The 20,109-nt window shown below is 32.6% G+C and overlaps 1 protein-coding gene across 3 annotated transcripts in view; it reads left to right on the forward strand.

Annotated features, from left to right (window-relative positions):
- Positions 1 to 20,109, forward strand: part of LOC111413719 (Protostome-specific GEF) — a 24,614-nt gene continuing 4,505 nt past the window's right edge. For all 3 annotated transcript variants that reach the window (XR_002706205.2, XM_023044784.2, XM_023044785.2), the window contains exons 1-13: positions 1 to 124; positions 4,020 to 5,472; positions 5,540 to 5,598; positions 13,974 to 14,149; positions 14,802 to 14,856; positions 14,913 to 15,169; positions 15,221 to 15,514; positions 18,090 to 18,321; positions 18,670 to 18,849; positions 18,898 to 19,266; positions 19,332 to 19,445; positions 19,500 to 19,710; positions 19,759 to 19,936. Coding sequence is in view for 2 of the 3 variants with exons in the window: in XM_023044784.2 (XP_022900552.2) it covers positions 4,044 to 5,472; positions 5,540 to 5,598; positions 13,974 to 14,149; positions 14,802 to 14,856; positions 14,913 to 15,169; positions 15,221 to 15,514; positions 18,090 to 18,321; positions 18,670 to 18,849; positions 18,898 to 19,266; positions 19,332 to 19,445; positions 19,500 to 19,710; positions 19,759 to 19,936 (3,554 nt within the window). In the remaining variant the exon portion in view is untranslated. The remainder of the gene's footprint in view (positions 125 to 4,019; positions 5,473 to 5,539; positions 5,599 to 13,973; positions 14,150 to 14,801; positions 14,857 to 14,912; positions 15,170 to 15,220; positions 15,515 to 18,089; positions 18,322 to 18,669; positions 18,850 to 18,897; positions 19,267 to 19,331; positions 19,446 to 19,499; positions 19,711 to 19,758; positions 19,937 to 20,109) is intronic.

Consider the following 20,109-nt stretch of genomic DNA (forward strand, 5'->3'; position numbering starts at 1 on the left):
GCTCACACGTTCTCGGACACTTGCCGGTTTCACTTCGCTCGTGTTTTAAATTTCAGTGTTGAAATTGAACTTGTGTTTTGTGATTTTAGTGCGGAACTTTTCTGGAGTATCATCAAATGAATTAGTAAGATATAATTTTTATGACAACTTTTAGTTATTAATATTTTTTTAATATTATAATTAAAGTATTGATTTTTATTTGATTTATAATGCAAGTTAATCCTTGTTTCCCACAAAGATTCTAATCAGACTGGTTTGAAAACACCCTTTAACGGCCCGTTTCTGGATAAGGGATCTATTTGTAATAGGAAAAGGTTTGTTGTGTCATGCTTCAGGTCATTTTTCTTGAAGGGTTCAAGTAAGACTTGTTTTATGATGTTCTATAAATCATATCCAATTTGAAACATTAAAATATGTACGTTTAAATTATAAAAAAAAATGTAACATCACATTTTTTATCTTATTCGAGGGTTTGTTTCAGGTAAGAATAAAAAAAATTAAAAAGATGTTGCGAATAAGAAATCCGGGTCTAGATCCGTTACAGTTTCCGAAGGCCCTTTTTTTGTACCTTCGATCTTATTCTTCTCTTATTCTCTTCCGATCGGAGGGAACGTCAAAAAGCGCGAAATCCCGTATAGTGTACCCATGGAACCGCTAAAACCAGGGGAAAGTACCCAACAACACCAGCTGAAAGTTGTCGAGGTAAACCTGACCTAACCTTCGGGACCCTCTTGGGTACAATACGCGATCTAATTTTTGAATAACACAATGACTCCCGGACCTAAAGGTGCTCGCAGGCAGTTCGACCAAAACCTATAGTTTTCTCACGAATTGGGGATATAAAATAGGGGTTCAACATTTTATACAATTTAAAAAAAATTATTAATTTGTTGATATCTCTTAATATATTAATTTTTCGGCGATCGCGTGACTCTTTAAAAGTCAACACGGTTCAAGTACCAGCATATGTCAATCATGAGCTAAAACCATATGGCCTTTTTTGGTAGCTGTACTTTTATGTAGATATAGTAGAACCATAACGTACTCTCACCTGGTTGTGTACGCTTGGCGGATCAGCGTATTTAAATTAGACTCGGACGATCAAGATACATTTCAAATTCAATATTTATCGGCAACATATGTGCTCTAGTAAAATAAGAGAGGGTGACTTTTTTATTTATTCCTATGAGTAATACCCAATTTTTTTTTTAAATAAAGCTAGAATTAATTAGATTTTTAGTACTCTTACAAGGAATGTCTTGTGGCACGTGGCAGGTGACCCATTATACCATCATAAACGGTTGTCCTTCTTGTATTCACCTGCACCCACCATTCAATTTAAAATCAACTAAACACGAAAAACGAAAGAGGAATAAGAAAAGGGATACGGGTAACGGATCTTTTATTATTATACAGGTGGCTTTATTATCAAATGACAACGATAATGACTTTAAATTATTGACGTCTGCCGTTTTATCTAAGATCTCACCCTCACGGTATCATTTTAGATCTATGATAAAGTTGCAAAAATTAAATTTCATTTTAAGTCTTTAAAGAATTTTCTTAAAGAAAGAAACATTTCCTTACATCTTGAAAGGTTTTGCAAACATTACAAGACTTCTGATTATTATTACAAGAAATCTCGAGGTTGCATTGGTCAACACATCTCAGCTGCAAATGAACAGCTAAGCTTAGGATTGGGTTGATTAATAGATTACTGCACCTCTGCCAAACTCAAAGGAGAGAATATCGCATGCAACCTCCGAATTCAGAAGAGAAAATAAAGAATTTTATTTGATAAAGCCTCCGTTTCTTGTGGTAGATGCTATACAATTGTATCATATCATCCCACAACTGGTTAACAAGATGCTATTCCTCGGCCGCAAGCAACCTAAGTTGAACTTAGAAGAGAAATTTCATGTTTTGGCCAAATAGTCTAGAACTTCATCTAATTAAGTCAAGGAATCCACCAGGTTATCACATTCTGCACTGCTTCAGCAAAAAGCGACCTCGGCTAAATTTACAAAAAAGTTGGGATTTCCAGGTTGCTTGCTTTCAAGACCTTAGCTAAACTTAGAATGTTGTGGTTCTGCCTCATTAGGCCGAGGTCGCTTGCGAGTAAGACATCATAACTGTTTAACCCTTTGTGTCCCAAGAAGTCAAACATTTTGAAACTTTGTGACAGAATCAAACAGAATTAAAACGCTATCAAAATACACTCGGTAAAGGCAAAATATGCAATCCCCCTATTTTCGCATAGTCTAAGTGTAAAAAAAGATGCTAATTAAAAAATTTCTGGAAACCGTGTTTATTGAAATTAAGAAATAAAACTTATTTTAAATTCAAGCTTGAAGCTTTCTGTTTAAATCGATGTATAACAATCGATGGGTTGAATTAAAAAAATATTGAGAAAAAGAGTATTGAGTTAAAACTAACATTTTCGTAAAATCTAAAAGTGTCAAAAAAGATGCTAATTTAAAAATTCCTGGAAGCCGTATTTATTGAAGTTAAGGAATGAAACTTATTTTAAATTAAAGCTCAAAGCTTTCTCTTTAAAATGATGTATAATAATTGTTGGGTTGGATTGGAAAAATATAGAGAAAAAAAATTTTGAAACAAAACTTACATTTTCGAATAACCTAAAAATGTTAAAAAGATGCTAATTTAAAAATTCCTGTAAGCCGTATTTATTGAAATTAAGGAATGAAACTTATTTTAAATTAAAGCTCAAAGCTTTCTTTTTAAAATGATGTATAATAATTGTTGGGTTGGATTGGAAAAATATAGAGAAAAAAAAAGTTGAAATAAAACTTACATTTTCGTATAACCTAAGAGTGTCAAAAAAGATGCTATTTTAAAAATTCCTGGAAGCCGTATTTATTGAAGTTAAGGAATGAAACTTATTTTAAATTAAAGCTCAAAGCTTTCTCTTTAAAATGATGTATAATAATTGTTGGGTTGGATTGGAAAAATATAGAGAAAAAAAATTTTGAAACAAAACTTACATTTTCGAATAACCTAAAAATGTTAAAAAGATGCTAATTTAAAAATTCTTGTAAGCCGTATTTATTGAAATTAAGGAATGAAACTTATTTTAAATTAAAGCTCAAAGCTTTCTCTTTAAAATGATGTATAATAATTGTTGGGTTGGATTGGAAAAATATAGAGAAAAAAAAAGTTGAAATAAAACTTACATTTTCGTATAACCTAAGAGTGTCAAAAAAGATGCTATTTTAAAAATTCCTGGAAGCCGTATTTATTGAAGTTAAGGAATGAAACTTATTTTAAATTAAAGCTCAAAGCTTTCTCTTTAAAATGATGTATAATAATTGTTGGGTTTGATTGGAAAAATATTAAGAACAAAAATGTTGAAACAACACTTACATTTAAAAGAGTCAAAAAAGATGCTAATTTAAAAATTCTTAGAAACAATGTTTATTGAAATTAAGGAATGAGACTTATTTTAAATTTAAGCTCAATGTTTTCTTTTTAAAATGATCTGTAATAATCACACTTAATAACCATTTATCAAAGAAATACCTTCTTGAACAACAAAATTCAACAGCACCACTTTTCACTAAACTTCTAACTTCACATCTGGATGAATAAGTTTAAAGTGTACCTAAAAATCCTACAGTGCGGATTGCGACGTTTTTTATACAGATTATTTCTTGTATACACTTGTATAGTAGAAAGTACAGACAGCTCTAAATGCGCCAAAGCTTTATAATTATTTCATATTACCTCAAAATTGATCAATGCATTTCTACGCCTCAGCTAAACTTAAAATAGAGAATCGGGATAGTTTCTAAATTATAAATCATTGAGAAACTCATAAAAACCCAACAACTTAAAAATAAAAACCCACAAACTTCACAGGCAATTGATCCAACCACATGACGACTTAAAATGCGTCACAGAAACTTAACCACCCCTTAAAGAATTCGTTCTTTTGAAATAACATACGTTAACCGTCCCTTACAATTAAAATTAAAATACAATTTAAAATTTCTTTTCAGAAACAATTAAAGAAATCTTTCAAAATGTTAAAATGGACCGTAATTAATAAACGAGCGACCGATAAAGACGATCTTCAATCGCCACAACAACCAAAATCATCGGAAAAACCTAAAAGAAGACGTTCGAGTACTTCTAGAAGATCATCAACGACGAAACGATCGAATAATAATCATAACAGAAGGAGTTTAAATTTGAGCCATGATAAAGAAAATCGGTTTACTTCGACACCGATTAAATCGAATGATTATTTTCAAGTTGAAGCTTTAAGAGATGTTAGTAATATAACGCCGAAAGAAACGAAAACGAAAGTTTTAAGTGTTGATGGGGAAAAATTGTTTTCGCCGAAACATGTAAAATATAAAAAGAAAAAACGGTGTTTAGATCCAAATCATAAAGATTGCCCGATTAATTATTTTAAAGCTTTCGAATCAGTTGATTCGCATATTAGGGGGGATAATTGTTTATGTAACGATGATTTGAATAAAAATGTGCACGAAAATATCAAGAATGATGTTGTTAATAGAATTCCGTTGTTATCGAGAATTTTGCCAACAACAAATAACGATGATCCTCCATATAAAAAACCGAAAATTGATCACGTTAATGATTTTTTAAATCAAATAGCTTTTATTCAATCGCCTGAAGATAAAGGTACGATAGATATTGATGAAAAAGATTTAAAAGTTTCACCTTTAGTACAAAGATTTTTAGATTTACGATTTTCGAAAAAAGATCAACACGAAAACTCATCGTACATAAACGAGCTATCTTTAGATGAACTTGTAAATGTTATATTAGATAATTCTGGGACGAATGATGATAAAAAACATCCGGTTAAAAAAACTAGAATGACCGAGCTTGAAAATGAACTTAACGAATCTCGCGAAGAAAATTTATTAAACGCTAAACAAGAAAAACGTATTAGTTTTTCCGATAAAAGTTCGATGGATTCTGGATTTCGATCGAACTTTGATGAAATCTGTAAATTACCTGAGATAATTAACTGTGATAAAACCATCATTAACCTCGAGGAAACTTTTAATGAGAGATGTGTTGATGATATTAGACCTAGAAGTAGAAAGAGGAGTTTATCTCAAGATGATGCTAGCTTATTTACATTAAAAAGGCAAAAATGTGTTAGAAGAAGAAGGTTTACTGATGACGAAGCAAAACCAAGTTCCGGTTGGACACCGCAAAGATTACATCAAGATTTAAACGCAACTTTTTCAATTAACGATGATGTTAACGATGATAATTCGTTTGATTCGAGTGTTATGGAGAAAGATTTAGGAAATAAAAAAGATTTAATCGAAACGACTCCTTGTTTTAATAATGGCACGGGAATTAGGAGGTGTTTACTCTTCGATTCACCACCTAACCAAAAAAATAACTCAATTTCCGGTTGGATGGATTTAGAAATTAAATTTCGAAACAACGAATTATTATTAACAGGTTAGTAATTATTGTCATTGAGTATCATTATTAGATAATTTTAATCCTTAAATTTATTTTTTTTCAGTTTTCCGGTGTGGTAATTTATTCAGATCGGATGGAAAACCGGCGAACGCTTATATTAAGGTGAGTTTGATTATTTTCGAGGCGGACATAATTTGAGATTTCGCTTGTAAATCAATCGAAACGCGTGTTTAACACAAACAGCTGCGGAATGGAAGTTTTGCGATCGCGACGTGCGTTTCCGGTGTTTTTTTTGGGGGCGTGTCTCGCGTTCGAACAATTCTTACCCCTTCGAATTTCTTATTAACTCACCGACGACCTAATAACAGCCTAACGTCTTTTATATATTTTGGGTGTAAAAGGTGTTTGTAAACCTTTTAAAAACAATCATAAAAAATTGTCTTAAAAAATCATGTTGTTTTTATTTGGGAGTTTCAATTTCTTTTGGTGCAATCTTGCACCTTGTAAATATCGTTCAAGTAAGACTTATCGGGATGATGTGTCCAGAACGGATTCATCCAACATTTTCTTAACAACTGGAGTTTTAGTGAAATAACCTCGAGGTTCACGACAACCATGTCTAGTTCCACAATGATTGAGTCTCACCAGTTTCGATGTGCTATGATTCAAGAACACAAGAAGAAACTAAGATCCTGAAGAAGAATCCAGAAATCAGAAAAAAGTAATAAGTGCGAATGAAGTAAGTTTTGAAAAATAAGATAGAATATGGAGAAGATTCCCAAATAGTTATAAGAAGTCAGAATGCCGAAATCAAGAATACTGCAGAAAGCGAGCAGATATGTAATGTTTTAATGATGCAATAAATTTTGGAAGCAAAGATGAAAAATTGGAAATGGTTTGTCAGGGGAAGAACGGAGTGTGGTGCAGGTTAGGGCAGAACCAAAAACAGCTTTCGCATCAGCAAAAATTCTGATTACTCAACCTAGAAATCTCAATTTAATCATACATTCATAAGCTATAACTGCACAAGATAAGGACCACAATGATCTACAAGAAAATATTTCAATACAGAACCAAAATAAAAAAAAATGTAAGCCAGTACAAGTAGAATGTAAGTCATTATACACAGTGGCGTAACTAGAAAATATGGGCCCAAATATGTCTTTATAGCAAAGGTAGTAATACTATGTATACATATTATGGTATACAGAAAAAAAAACACAAATTAAGTTGAAAATACTTATTTATTTTCAAATTTACTAACAAAAAACCAAGAACTAAGAACTAAATTATTACAAAAGTTGTTTTCTTCTAGATTTCATCGCTGCAAATATACTTATTAAATTTTTTAAATCCATTTTCTTAGCCTCACTGCTTTCAATTGCTAATATAGAAAGATTATTCAGCCGCGATTGTCCCATACTATTTCTTCTATAGTCCTTTATTATTTTTAACTTGCTAAATGATCTTTCTACAGAAGCAACTGTTGCAGGGAGTGTGAAGAACAATATAAAAACAGAAAATACATCCGATATATCAGTTTCTAAGCAATTATATTTGGTCATTACTAAGTTAGCAAAATCTTTTACACTTTGCAATTCTTTTAACTTGTCTTTTAAAAGCGAATGAACATGAATAAAATGCAATGAAAATTGTTCACTTAAAAAAGTTGAATACTTCTTTTGTAATTTTTTACATTCTCTTAAAATATCTTTGTCTTTTAACGTTGATAATCTTTGTGGATCCAGAAATCCAAAATAATTTCTTAATTTTTCCATGCTTTTAAATCTTTCATGTAGTTGATGTGAAATAGTATCTATGACAACATTAAATATTCCAACTCTAAACATATCTTCTCTTGAAGAAAAGTGATAATTTTTCGCCAATTCATCAAAATGGTGTTTCACTTTAGGCTGTCGTTTCTTTTGAAACTCAAGGGGAACATTCCAAGTTCTTGCAATTTCTGCAGCCTCACCTTTTATTTCAGTAAATTTTGATCTACGTTCTGAAACTTTATTATAAGCTTGGTTCAAAACAGTTTTGGCTTCATCTAAATCTACATTTTTCTTTTGTAGAACTTTTCAAGCTAAATTAATATCTGCTAGAATTTTATGCAAAAAGACGCACATAAAAATAAACTCAAATTTTTCCATTCTATCTTTTATGTTTTGAGCTTCATCACGAATTTCTTTTTTCTCTGTCAACATCAAGTGTGTTAAAGATTTTATAATATCTAAATAACGTAGTTTCACAGCTAGTAGAGAAGTCAATCTTCCAGACCATCGAGTAGGATTTAATTTTTTTAAAGTTACATTTGATTCGCCTGTGAACTTTGAAAGCAAATCCCATCTATTAATAGAATTTCCAAAAAATGAATATATTTCTTGGAGTGTAACGAAAAATGCGGACACATCTTTATTGACAAGATTTAAATTATGGCTTGCACAATGAACGTACTCTGCATTTTGTTGAATGTTCTTTATTTTTTGTTCAGACCATTGTATATACCACTCATTACATTCGCTCCGTCGTATCCTTGACCAATACATTTTTCAATTGGTATCTTCATTTCGTCTAATATAGATAGAATTTTATTTTTCATTCCCTCAGCAGTAAGATCTGTTTGATCAAAAAATCCTAAAAAAAGTTTCTTTAATTTGAAACCCTTGAGATTCTAAGCGATCATTTCTTAGAATATGCACATGTCTAATCATTACACTTAATTGGTCCTTTTTCACTATATCTTGGGTAGTATCCAATAAAAGCGAATAACATAAACTATTGTTAATTTCACTCATTAAATTTCCTCTAAGATTTTGCCCTGCACATTGAATTAGTTCGTTTTGAATTTTGGGACTTAAGTATCTAACTGATCCATTTGGCATGTCAATTACTTGTTTTAAAATATTGTCATATTTAGCCAATAATTCAACTTCTGCTATAAAATTGCCGTTATAATCATCTCCGATATTTTCTGAATGGCCACGAAATGAAGTACGATTTCTTGCCAACTTTAAAGTAATATCAAACAAACGCTTTAGAACCTTTCTCCAAAAGATTTCATTTTGGCGAATAAGCTCCTCTGAGCATTTGTCTATTGTCTTATTTTCTTGCCAAATTTTATGCACTGCCAACGCTTCAATATGATGCTTTGTAAGAGAATGAGTGTTCAACTTATTGGAAAAACTTTGCCAATCACGCATACCAGTACACCATTGATTTTTTTGGCCAGAGAATAACCAACATGGTTTACAGTAAGCTGCAACAAGAATTTTCGAATAGTGTAACCAAGATCGAGGAACTGGACCATATTTAGTAATGCATGTGAAAAATTTTGCAGAAAAGCAACGATTATTCTGCATCGGATCTCTGGGAAATGGTCCTTGTGGTTTGTTTATTGTATCGTCTAGACCCACTAAAAACCGTCTAAGTTTATCTGTTAAATTGATGTTATTTTGTACATAATAACCCAAATCCGGATCTCTAAATTCTGAGTTTTCTTCGTCGTTGTTTTCCTCATTTTCATTTAGGAAGTGCAGCACTTGTGATTTTTGATGTTGTGTTGTATTTATTAAACCAGCAGTACTTGAACCAAAAGCACTTATTTCTACTTCTGGAGTGGAAACATTTTCCTGTGTCTCCACACTTTCTACTCTTTTCAATTTTTGGAGGAATGTATCTATTTTTGGTAACTTTTTTCTTTTTTCATCCTTTTCTCTTTTTATCTTTCGCTTTTGTGCCCCACTGGCAACTTTTTTCTCCATTGTATTTTATGGACTAAAACAAATACATACATTTTGTAATTTTGTAAGCACATATTTATGAACATATCCATATACAGTATTAACAGTATTATACAGTTATACAATATTAAAGTAATGTAAATACAGGGCTATTTAAAAGTAGAGCACCAAACTTCAGCTACGTTTTGCTTTTATAAAACTTTCAGTTGTTACCTACAACACTGAAAATAAAACTTTAAAGTCGATTATCTCGAAAACAAAGACCGATCGGAAAAAATGGTTTCATTTCGACTTGAAATCAGAAGTTCTACACGGGCTTCCAGTTTGGTGCACGATGTCTCAGCAAGACCGTTTATTAGACGTTTATGGGGTTCTGGCCAAAATAAAAATTTAAGTACAATCAGTTTTGGTGCCGAGAAGGGCTGTCTATATCGTTTGATCACTTTACTATGGCACGTTAATTTTTCGAAATTTGGAAGTACCATAACTTCATTTGTTTAAACGGCAACCCCCATATTTTATTACTTAGTCGTCTTCACCGTTTCATTTTACATCTTTTATATCCCATACGTGCTATACCTAACATTAATAGTTTGGGAGATAATTAGGGTATTTTAAGAAATGCACACATATCATATTGATGCATAGTGTGCATAGTAACTTGCAGATTGTTTAATGAAAACTATCCACATTAACCACATTCCGATGACAAAAGGTAAATTTAGAAGAATGGAAACAAAATTTTTGCAATTTTGGATTAATCACGTGTTTAACCGACCAAAATAAATTGGTAAGAAAGTAATAAGTGCGAATGAAGTAAGTTTTGAAAAACAAGATAGAATATGGAGAAGATTCTCAAATAGTTATAAGAAGTCAGAATGCCGAAATCAAGGATACTGCAGAAAGCGAGCAGATATGTAATGTTTTAATGACGCCATTCGGCGTGGATTATTAGCCTGATGTTGCAAGTGCAATAAATTTTGCAAGCAAAGATGCAAAATTGGAAACGGTTTGTCAGGGGAAGAACGGAGTGTGGTGCAGGTTAGGGCAGAACCAAAAACAGCTTTCGCATCAACAAAAATTCTGATTACTCAACTTACAAATCTCAATTTAATCATACATTCATAAGCTATAACTGCACAAGATAAGGACCACAATGATCTACAAGAAAATATTTCAATACAGAATCAAAATAAAAAAAAATAATACAGGGTTTTCCAATAAGAGGTGTTATTTTGATATTCAAAGAAAAATGCCATTTTTTAGTATAAATGATCGGATGTTTATTTCATTATAAAGAAGAAGGTATGCCGATAATAGTGGAAAATAACGCTAGGCAAATGACCACCACGACCACGCTTACAGGACAATATCCTTTCCATGAAATTTTCCATAACCAAATTGCAAAGTGGCTGCCCTATGTCCTCAATAGCCTCACGAATTCCATCTTTGAGGTCTTGAATCGACGCTGTGCTGTTGGCGTACACCTTGTCTTTCACGTGGCCCCAAAGGAAGAAGTCGCAAGATCTCGGTGGCCAATTGTGATCACCTCTTCGAGAGATAACACGGTCCGGAAACTTTTCCCGTAAAAGATCAATGGTTTCGTTGCTTGTGTGGCACGTAGCACCGTCTTGTTGAAAGTAAACGTTGTCCACATCAATACCATCCAATTCCGGCCATAAAAAATCATTACTCATCTCTCGATAGCGCAATCCATTCACCGTAACTGTTGCTCCAGCCTCATTTTCGAAAAAGTAAGGTCCAATGACTCCGTCGGACCATAAACCGCACCAAACAGTCACACGTTGAGGATAGAGAGGCTTGTCAACAATAACTCTTGGGTTTTCCGAGCCCCAGATGCGACAATTTTGCTTGTTGAAGCCGCCGAGGTGGAAATGGGCCTCATCATTCAAGATGATTTTTCGATGAAATTCCGGATCATTTTCATGCATTTCAACGACCCAATCAGCAAAGACGCGACGTTGTTGATGATCGGACGGCTTGAGTTCTTGTGTTAACTAAAGTTTATAAGCCTTAAGACCCAAATCTTTATGCAAAATACGGTGTAATGACGTTTGTGGAATGCCTAATTCCAAAGAACGACGAGGAATGGACAAACCTGTTTTTCTTCAACACTTTCCGCTACAGCAGCAATATTCTCGGCTGTTCTTGAGCGACGTGTACGGGTTTTGTTCTTCACATCACTAACTTATCCCAACAGCTCGAATTTTTCCACCAATATCTGTATTGCGGTCCGACAAGGTGCTTCGCATTCGACTTTTACGAACCGTCTCTGCCAAAATTTCACCACTTTTATATTGAATTTTAATAATTTCAATGCGTTGTTGATGCGTGTATCGTTCCATTTTTATTAATGGCGTACTTCCTACTTGTCAAATGTCAAAAAATGACAGCTTCAAAAGTGACATCTACCGAAATAACGGGCTATTCAAAATAACACCTTAATGAAAACTATCCACATTTACCTCCGATGACAAAAAGTAAATTTAGAAGAATGGAAACAACATTTTTGCAATTTTGGATTAATCACATGTTTAACCGACTGGATGTTTAAAATTTTTGAAGCCAATTCTAATGCCTCAATTCGAGGTGGGAATCAGTAGGTGTTCAGTGCAGAGGATCTTGAAGAAATATTAGTTCCACGAGTACAAGTTCTCGTTAGTGCAAGACCTTCATCCTCAAAATCCCGACGACCGACTGAATTTGTGTCAAATCCGCTATTAAGAAGATGAACACTTTTTGAAAAAAGTTATATGGACAATTTGGGCTTCCGTCAACCCGCATGCAATCCGAAAAACAAACTATGAGGTTAGGTTTAGTTTCAACGTTTTTGCCTTATGATGGAAGGCAGGTTCTCTTACGTCATTTATGACAGTGTTTGATGGCAAAACGTTACCTGAATTTTTACATACTGTATAACTTCTCTTGGTACTTGATAAGAAGCTGTTGGTATTAACTAGATGGAGGTCCGTCTCATTGCACCCAGGAAGTATCCTAGGAACTCACCTCTCAATATTCGAAGACAGGTGGCTAAGACGGTTAGGACATGGAAGCACATGGACAGTCTCTTTCCTCAAGATGTACAAAGAGGCGGACGGCTACCATTTCAAACATTTCTTGTAACTTGTTTCTAGCTTTTTATATGATATACATATATATCTTGGTCACACTATTAAAATTGTCGAAGAAAATCAACCAGCTGAAATAAAGTGGCGGATTCAATGATCGTTTGGAAATCTCATTTTTATGCTGAAAAACAAAGAAATACCGAAACGCCTAAAATGAAAGGTGTGTGACAACTGCATATTGCCGGTGACTTGAAATCATGGCTTTCACAAGGAAGGTTGCAGAAACTTAATGTAACCCAAAAAGAGATAAAACGAGCAAGCTGGAAGATTCGAAATAACGATTTCGCAGAATAATCCAAGTGACAGATGTTATGAGTCGAGTAGTAAGGGTTAATTGGAATAACCTTTTAGAGACCACGAGAAGCTAGAAGAGGTGGATGGATAATGTGATAGGTGTGGTGGGGAAAGAATGGATAAGAACAGCTAAAAGCAGAGTCTATGTCCAGCAGTGGATGAAAACAGGCTGAGGAAAAAGAATCATAAAATAATTCATAACAACTACACCTAAACAGTTATATTTATTATATTTTTACCAGTTTCATTACCTAAATAGTGACATCCTCAGGAATTTTTCGTTGAAATTTTAAACATATAAAATGTAAAATCATGGTGATAAGATTTAATAAATAAAAAAAAATTAATTTATATTTTAAATCTTAATCTTTTTTCTTCGGTAGTACCTAAGTAGACGTTTATTATAAAAGAAAATTTATGATCCCTCCAATTCGAAAATATGTAAGTACTAAAAAATCCGGTAGTAATAAATCTCAAATCGTGAAGGGGGTCAGTTTTCTTGTCCCCTAGGTCCCCACGGGGTGGAACCGCGGACTACAAATTGAATTTATTGTAGCGTATAAATAACGAGTGCCGTCTTCAAAAGGATAGGAAGGTAACGGAAGAGCAGACGTCTGCCCTTTTTCTTTTTACCTTTTTTTTCCTTTCACTTTTTTTCTTTCTGTTTGCGTCTGGATGCAAAAGATCCAGTGCGAACGCATTCAGCCAACCAAATACAAAAACGGATGCGTCGCGGTTGCATCTCGCTTTTCCCTCGGGATCAGAGGGCCGTTTCAATCATATTCAAAACCGATTAGCTGAAACTGGCCTACGGTTGAAGGCGAAGGGTTGGCAGCTACAAGAATCCTTGACGCGTAGCAACAGCTGACTGGGAATTTACCCTTCCTTTTTGACGATTTATATTTAGGTTTAAACGCGCCACGTCTTGAAAACCTTATTTATTCGAGAATTGTTCGTTTCTAATTAATTTTCGAGGTTCAACTAAAATAAAGATTGACGCAACGTGTCACCTTGGAAGTTTAGAACTTTGTAATCGATATCTTTTGAGATACCCACTCTAATTAGAGTGACTCTCTTTGTGGTTTCGTTTCATTTTCGGTGTGTATGTTATGTTATTAAGCGTAAAACACGCAACTTCACCATTAATAACTAAAATAGATATGTTTCGGTTTTGTGGACAAATTGAATTGTTATTTAACAAAAAAAATTCAAATTAGTCTAATGATAGGTTTAAACCGCAACTTAATTAAAGAGGGGATATTTATTTTATTTTCTAAACCGTAACTAATTGTGTAAGGGGTGGTTTTTATGTGGTTTTAGAAATATTTCAATTTTTTTTATTTTTTGAAAGGTCTCCTTGAGCCAACGCGATAATCGAAAAGGACGAGGAACTTTACAGAGGACCGCCGTCCAAGCCGAATCCAACAAGCCGACCTTCAACCACACCTTCAATTTAGCCGTTCTTCGGGACGAAGACGTTTACGAAAGGGTTTATATTGAAGTTTGGCATCGAGATAGAATACGAAGGTGAGGCGCCGAAAATTAAAAACAACTTAAAATTTTATGATTTCTTTAAAAGATCAATATTTTCAAAATTGTACGATTTTTTTATCGTTAATAATAGAATATGATAAAATCGGTTCTTGGAGAAATAGCGCAACTCTGTTGGAGTGTACGATTTGCGCAAAATCCGCTCAGGATCGATGCGATCGCAACATTAGAGTCCCTGTAACCCGAAATCAGTGGCGTTCGTGTGGCTTTTCCTCGACCCTCTTCGAGCAAGGTTAAGGTGTGCCTAAAACGATTTGTGAAATATAAATAAATATATATCATCAAAAAAATAAAAATAAATTTCGCGATAAAATTATGTTTTGATCAAATTAAAAATCGTTTTAATTTATTATTTCCAATGGTTTGAAATCATTTAAAACAATTCGATTTCTTTTATCGCGATCTTTTTGACTCCAATCCAGTGTTGCAAAAAAAGCGCATTGCGGATAAACCAAGTCTTGACGTCTAGTTATCTTACCCCGGGGTTAAAAATGTCCAGGAAACCTTCAGACTGCGTGATACGAGGTTAATCGATAAGTAAGCTATTTTTTCTTTCCATCCCGGTATACTGACCTAAATCGAATTAATAATTGACCTAAAACCGAATTTATTAAATTTTTCTTTGCAGAAAAAGCGAATTCTTGGGATGTATGTCTTTTGCGGCCGAAAATGTCATTACAAAGGTAAATTTTATTTTAATTAAAAAGAAATTAAATTAAACAAGTTAATTTTTATTTAGGATGTTAAAGGCTGCTTTTACCTACTTCCACAATCCACCGGAAGATGTAAAAATGTTCCGATGACCCTGGACATTCTACCGGATTACAATCCTCATCTTGATAAAACGATGTGTGATAGTCATTCAAGTATCGATGAAGTTGCCACGGCAGTCTTCACAACCGGTGAAGACCTCGAAGACCTTCGAAAAACAACAATTGGATGTAAAGCCGCCTTGAGCGAACAACAAAAGCTTGCGGATGAGAATCTTTTTCTCAGGTAAATAAGTAATTTTTGAAATAATTCGTTTTTAAGATATTTTCTTGCTAGGTACTTGGAGTTGGATCCAACGGAAGGTCCTGAGGCGATACCAGCCGCTCTTCAACGTAAAGCGACCGGGAATAAGAACGGTCGCACTCCTTTCACAACCACCAAAAAGTTGATGCGACAACCGAAGACCGGTTTTGGATTCTCGGTGGTCTGGACGCATCCTCCGAGAATTGAAAGGGTCGAAAAGGGGCTCCCCGCGGATAAGGCGGGAATCTTGCCTGGAGATTACGTCATTTTTGTCGATAAACATAATGTGGTTATGATGCCCGAGATTGATATTCTTAATTTAATCAGGTAAATATTTTTCACTTTTATTTTTTATTAACCCTTTGTGTACCAAGAAGTCAAACATTTTGAAACTTTGTGACAGAATCAAACAGAATTAAAACGCTATCAAAATACACTCGGTAATCCCCCTATTTTCGCATAGTCTAAGTGTAAAAAAAGATGCTAATTAAAAAATTTCCAGAAACCGTGTTTATTGAAATTAAGAAATAAAACTTATTTTAAATTCAAGCTTGAAGCTTTCTGTTTAAATCGATGTATAACAATCGATGGGTTGAATTAAAAAAATATTGAGAAAAAGAGTATTGAGTTAAAACTAACATTTTCGTATAATATAAAAGTGTCAAAAAAGATGCTAATTTAAAAATTCCTGGAAGCCGTATTTATTGAAGTTAAGGAATGAAACTTATTTTAAATTAAAGCTCAAAGCTTTCTCTTTAAAATGATGTATAATAATTGTTGGGTTGGATTGGAAAAATATAGAGAAAAAAAATTTTGAAACAAAACTTACATTTTCGAATAACCTAAAAATGTTAAAAAGATGCTAATTTAAAAATTCCTGTAAGCCGTATTTATTGAAATTAAGGAATGAAACTTATTTTAAATTAAAGCTCAAAGCTTTCTCTTTAAAATGATGTATAATAATTGTTGGGTTGGATTGGAAAAATACAGAGAAAAAAAAAGTTTAAATAAAACTTACATTTTCGTATAACCTAAGAGTGTCAAAAAAGATGCTATTTTAAAAATTCCTGGAAGCCGTATTTATTGAAGTTAAGGAATGAGACTTATTCTAAATTAAAGCTCAAAGCTTTCTCTTTAAAATGATGTATAATAATTGTTGGGTTGGATTGGAAAAATACAGAGAAAAAAAAAGTTGAAATAAAACTTACATTTTCGTATAACCTAAGAGTGTCAAAAAAGATGCTATTTTAAAAATTCCTGGAAGCCGTATTTATTGAAGTTAAGGAATGAAACTTATTTTAAATTAAAGCTCGAAGCTTTGTCTTTAAAATGATGTATAATAATTGTTGAGTTGGATTGGAAAAATATAGAGAAAAAAAATTTTGAAACAAAACTTACATTTTCGAATAACCTAAAAATGTTAAAAAGATGCTAATTTAAAAATTCCTGTAAGCCGTATTTATTGAAATTAAGGAATGAAACTTATTTTAAATTAAAGCTCAAAGCTTTCTCTTTAAAATGATGTATAATAATTGTTGGGTTGGATTGGAAAAATATAGAGAAAAAAAAAATTGAAATAAAACTTACATTTTCGTATAACCTAAGAGTGTCAAAAAAGATGCTATTTTAAAAATTCCTGGAAGCCGTATTTATTGAAGTTAAGGAATGAGACTTATTCTAAATTAAAGCTCAAAGCTTTCTCTTTAAAATGATGTATAATAATTGTTGGGTTGGATTGGAAAAATACAGAGAAAAAAAAAGTTGAAATAAAACTTACATTTTCGTATAACCTAAGAGTGTCAAAAAAAGATGCTATTTTAAAAATTCCTGGAAGCCGTATTTATTGAAGTTAAGGAATGAGACTTATTCTAAATTAAAGCTCAAAGCTTTCTCTTTAAAATGATGTATAATAATTGTTGGGTTGGATTGGAAAAATATAGAGAAAAAAAATTTTGAAACAAAACTTACATTTTCGAATAACCTAAAAATGTTAAAAAGATGCTAATTTAAAAATTCCTGTAAGCCGTATTTATTGAAATTAAGGAATGAGACTTATTTTAAATTAAAGCTCAAAGCTTTCTCTTTAAAATGATGTATAATAATTGTTGGGTTTGATTGGAAAAATATTAAGAACAAAAATGTTGAAACAACACTTACATTTAAAAGAGTCAAAAAAGATGCTAATTTAAAAATTCTTAGAAACAATATTTATTGAAATTAAGGAATGAGACTTATTTTAAATTTAAGCTCAATGTTTTCTTTTTAAAATGATCTGTAATAATCACACTTAATAACCATTTATCAAAGAAATACCTTCTTGAACAACAAAATTCAACAGCACCACTTTTCACTAAACTTCTAACCTCACATCTGGATGAATAAGTTTAAAGTGTACCTAAAAATCCTACAGTGCGGATTGCGACGTTTTTTATACAGATTATTTCTTGTATACACTTGTATAGTAGAAAGTACAGACAGCTCTAAATGCGCCGAATAGATAACTACAGTTTAAAATGAGTGTTTAAAATTACCGGTACTTTAAAGTACCGTCGGGACACAAAGGGTTAAAAAAATTGCAGACATAGTATTAAATATGTAATTTGTTTGTTGCCAGTATAATTACAAAGTTTTTCTTGAAAACTGCAATTTTGCCAGATAATTTTAGTTATTTTCAGTGTTATTCTTGCAGTCTAAAACATGATAGTGTAACTCCAGATTTTTTTTGATACTCTCTGTACTCCTGATAGTGAATATTTTAAACTGTTTCTTGCACTTTGGAAATTGTCCAGCTAATTCCTGACATGTCGTTAAAGTTTCTATTCTGGAAAGAATAAATTTATGCATTTTCTTTGCTATACTATAAAAGTAGAAATGTTGGTTAACTCTGCATTTTTTTGTTTAGGTCATATGGTAATCAATTAACATTAGAAATATTCAGAAGAAACTCTTCAAGGAATGGTTCAGTGCCTAGCGTAAAACCACTGATGAGTTTCGAAAATATCGGTGGAGGTTTACCAGCTCCATCTTTATCGACCCAAAGAAGACCTTCAACGGTTTGTTCGACGACTAATACAGCATCGGTCGATTACAGCAGAAAAAAACTCCAATTACCTCAAATCACGTTTAATTCGGAGGTTGGTAGCGGTGTCTTCGTGTAAAAAATTGTTTTTATTTATATTACACAGCCAGTATTTTTAATTTCGTTGCTTTTTATAAGTATTTATTCAAGGCCAGTATTTTCTTTTTCAAGCTAGAGAAATCTCGAAGTATTATGGGCATATAATTCGTTTCTCTATTAATTTTTTTTTCATTTGTATTTTATTTCCTAATTTATTTTTTGTATATTGTTGAAACGAGTTTTTAGTTATTATTATTATTAATACATTATATTTTGTTTTTATAAACACAACTTTTTATTTTTGATTTCCTAATTATCCTTTTCCCTTTTTTAAGAAACATCTCGTTTTAAAAATTAATTTCAGAAATTAACCAGTAACATTGACGACTCGAGAAAAAAATCGATCCTTCAGTTAATAAGCAAAGAACAACAGTACGCCACTGGTCTTCAATTTGCAATTACAAGATTCGTTTCGGCGTTGGCAGAAAGGAAAGATCTCGTGACGCAACGAGAACATAAAGTGCTTTTTCAAAATTGTGATGAGGTAAAAAGGAATTTTATCTGGTGATGTTGTTAAAAGAAATACTTTTAGCTTCTTCATATAACGGAAGAAATCTTGGAACATTTAGTACAAGAGGATGGCGATTCTCAAGTTCACATCCTACCAAAAATTTACTTTGCAAAATTAAGTGAAATGACCTCGGCGTACAAAAAATACTGTTCTGGGATAAAAAAATCCGATTGCGTTTTGGCAAATAAATTAAAAAATTCAAATTCAGAATTTGTAAGATTTATACAAGTTCCTGCGATTCCTAGAAGAAGACCGGATATAACGGCGTTCATCCATAAGCCTTTAGAACATTTTAGAGATGTTCTTAAGTCGTTTAATGTTATCCTAAGCCAAACTAAACCCAATCATGAAGATTATGCTGTGATATCACAAATCGTGCACGATTTACAAGTTGGTTTATTCTATTTTTATTTAATTTTGCTGGCACATAAAGGAAATTAAATAATTATTTTTAGATAACATATAGAGAAATTACAAGTGAAGGTGGGATGATGGAACCAATAGGAGAAGGTCGACCTTTATTATCAGTACAAGATCTTGAAAATAGATTAGTATTTACTAAGTGCAAAGTTGAGATTAATTTATTTTTGATTTACCATTTCTTAACCATCTCAATTTTTTAGCCATTCGTTTTAAGTAAACCAGGTAGACAATGGATATTTGGTGGTGATCTTAGTAGAGTTGAAGGTCGCAATGTTAGACAATACTGGGCGTTGTTGTTTACCGATATTTTGCTTTTTGCGAAAGTTTCAAGAGATAGGGTGTTGTTTATTTTTGAAGATCCACTTCCTTTGTCGCATATAACAGATTTAACTTTTAATGTTAGAAAAAAAGGTAAATACTTTTTTATTTAAACAATTTTAACTTAAAATAAAATTTTAGTTAACGAATTTCGGATAACGGTAGAACCTGGTGGAAAAACAGCTAGCAGCCCAACTGTTCATTGCGGTCCAGATTTAAGTAGAACACCTAGAAAGAACCCAAACAAAAAGTGTATCCTTCTCCGAGCACCAACGACGGAATTAAAAGCTGTTTGGCAAAACCTTCTTCAACGGCAGATGTGAGTCAGTTGTTGTCATGCACAAATTAGCACTTTCCCTTTTTTCTATCAGATTATCCATAAAATTTCTAGTTTTAGTTTTAAATTATCATAGAATATTTTATTAATTTCCTCAAATAAGTAGTACTTAGACCCAATAGTCCTCTTAAGAGATTGTGTTTCTTGTCGTTAAC

The sequence above is a fragment of the Onthophagus taurus genome, chromosome 10, assembly GCF_036711975.1.
Source record: "Onthophagus taurus isolate NC chromosome 10, IU_Otau_3.0, whole genome shotgun sequence".
NCBI classification, from domain to species: domain Eukaryota; kingdom Metazoa; phylum Arthropoda; class Insecta; order Coleoptera; family Scarabaeidae; genus Onthophagus; species Onthophagus taurus.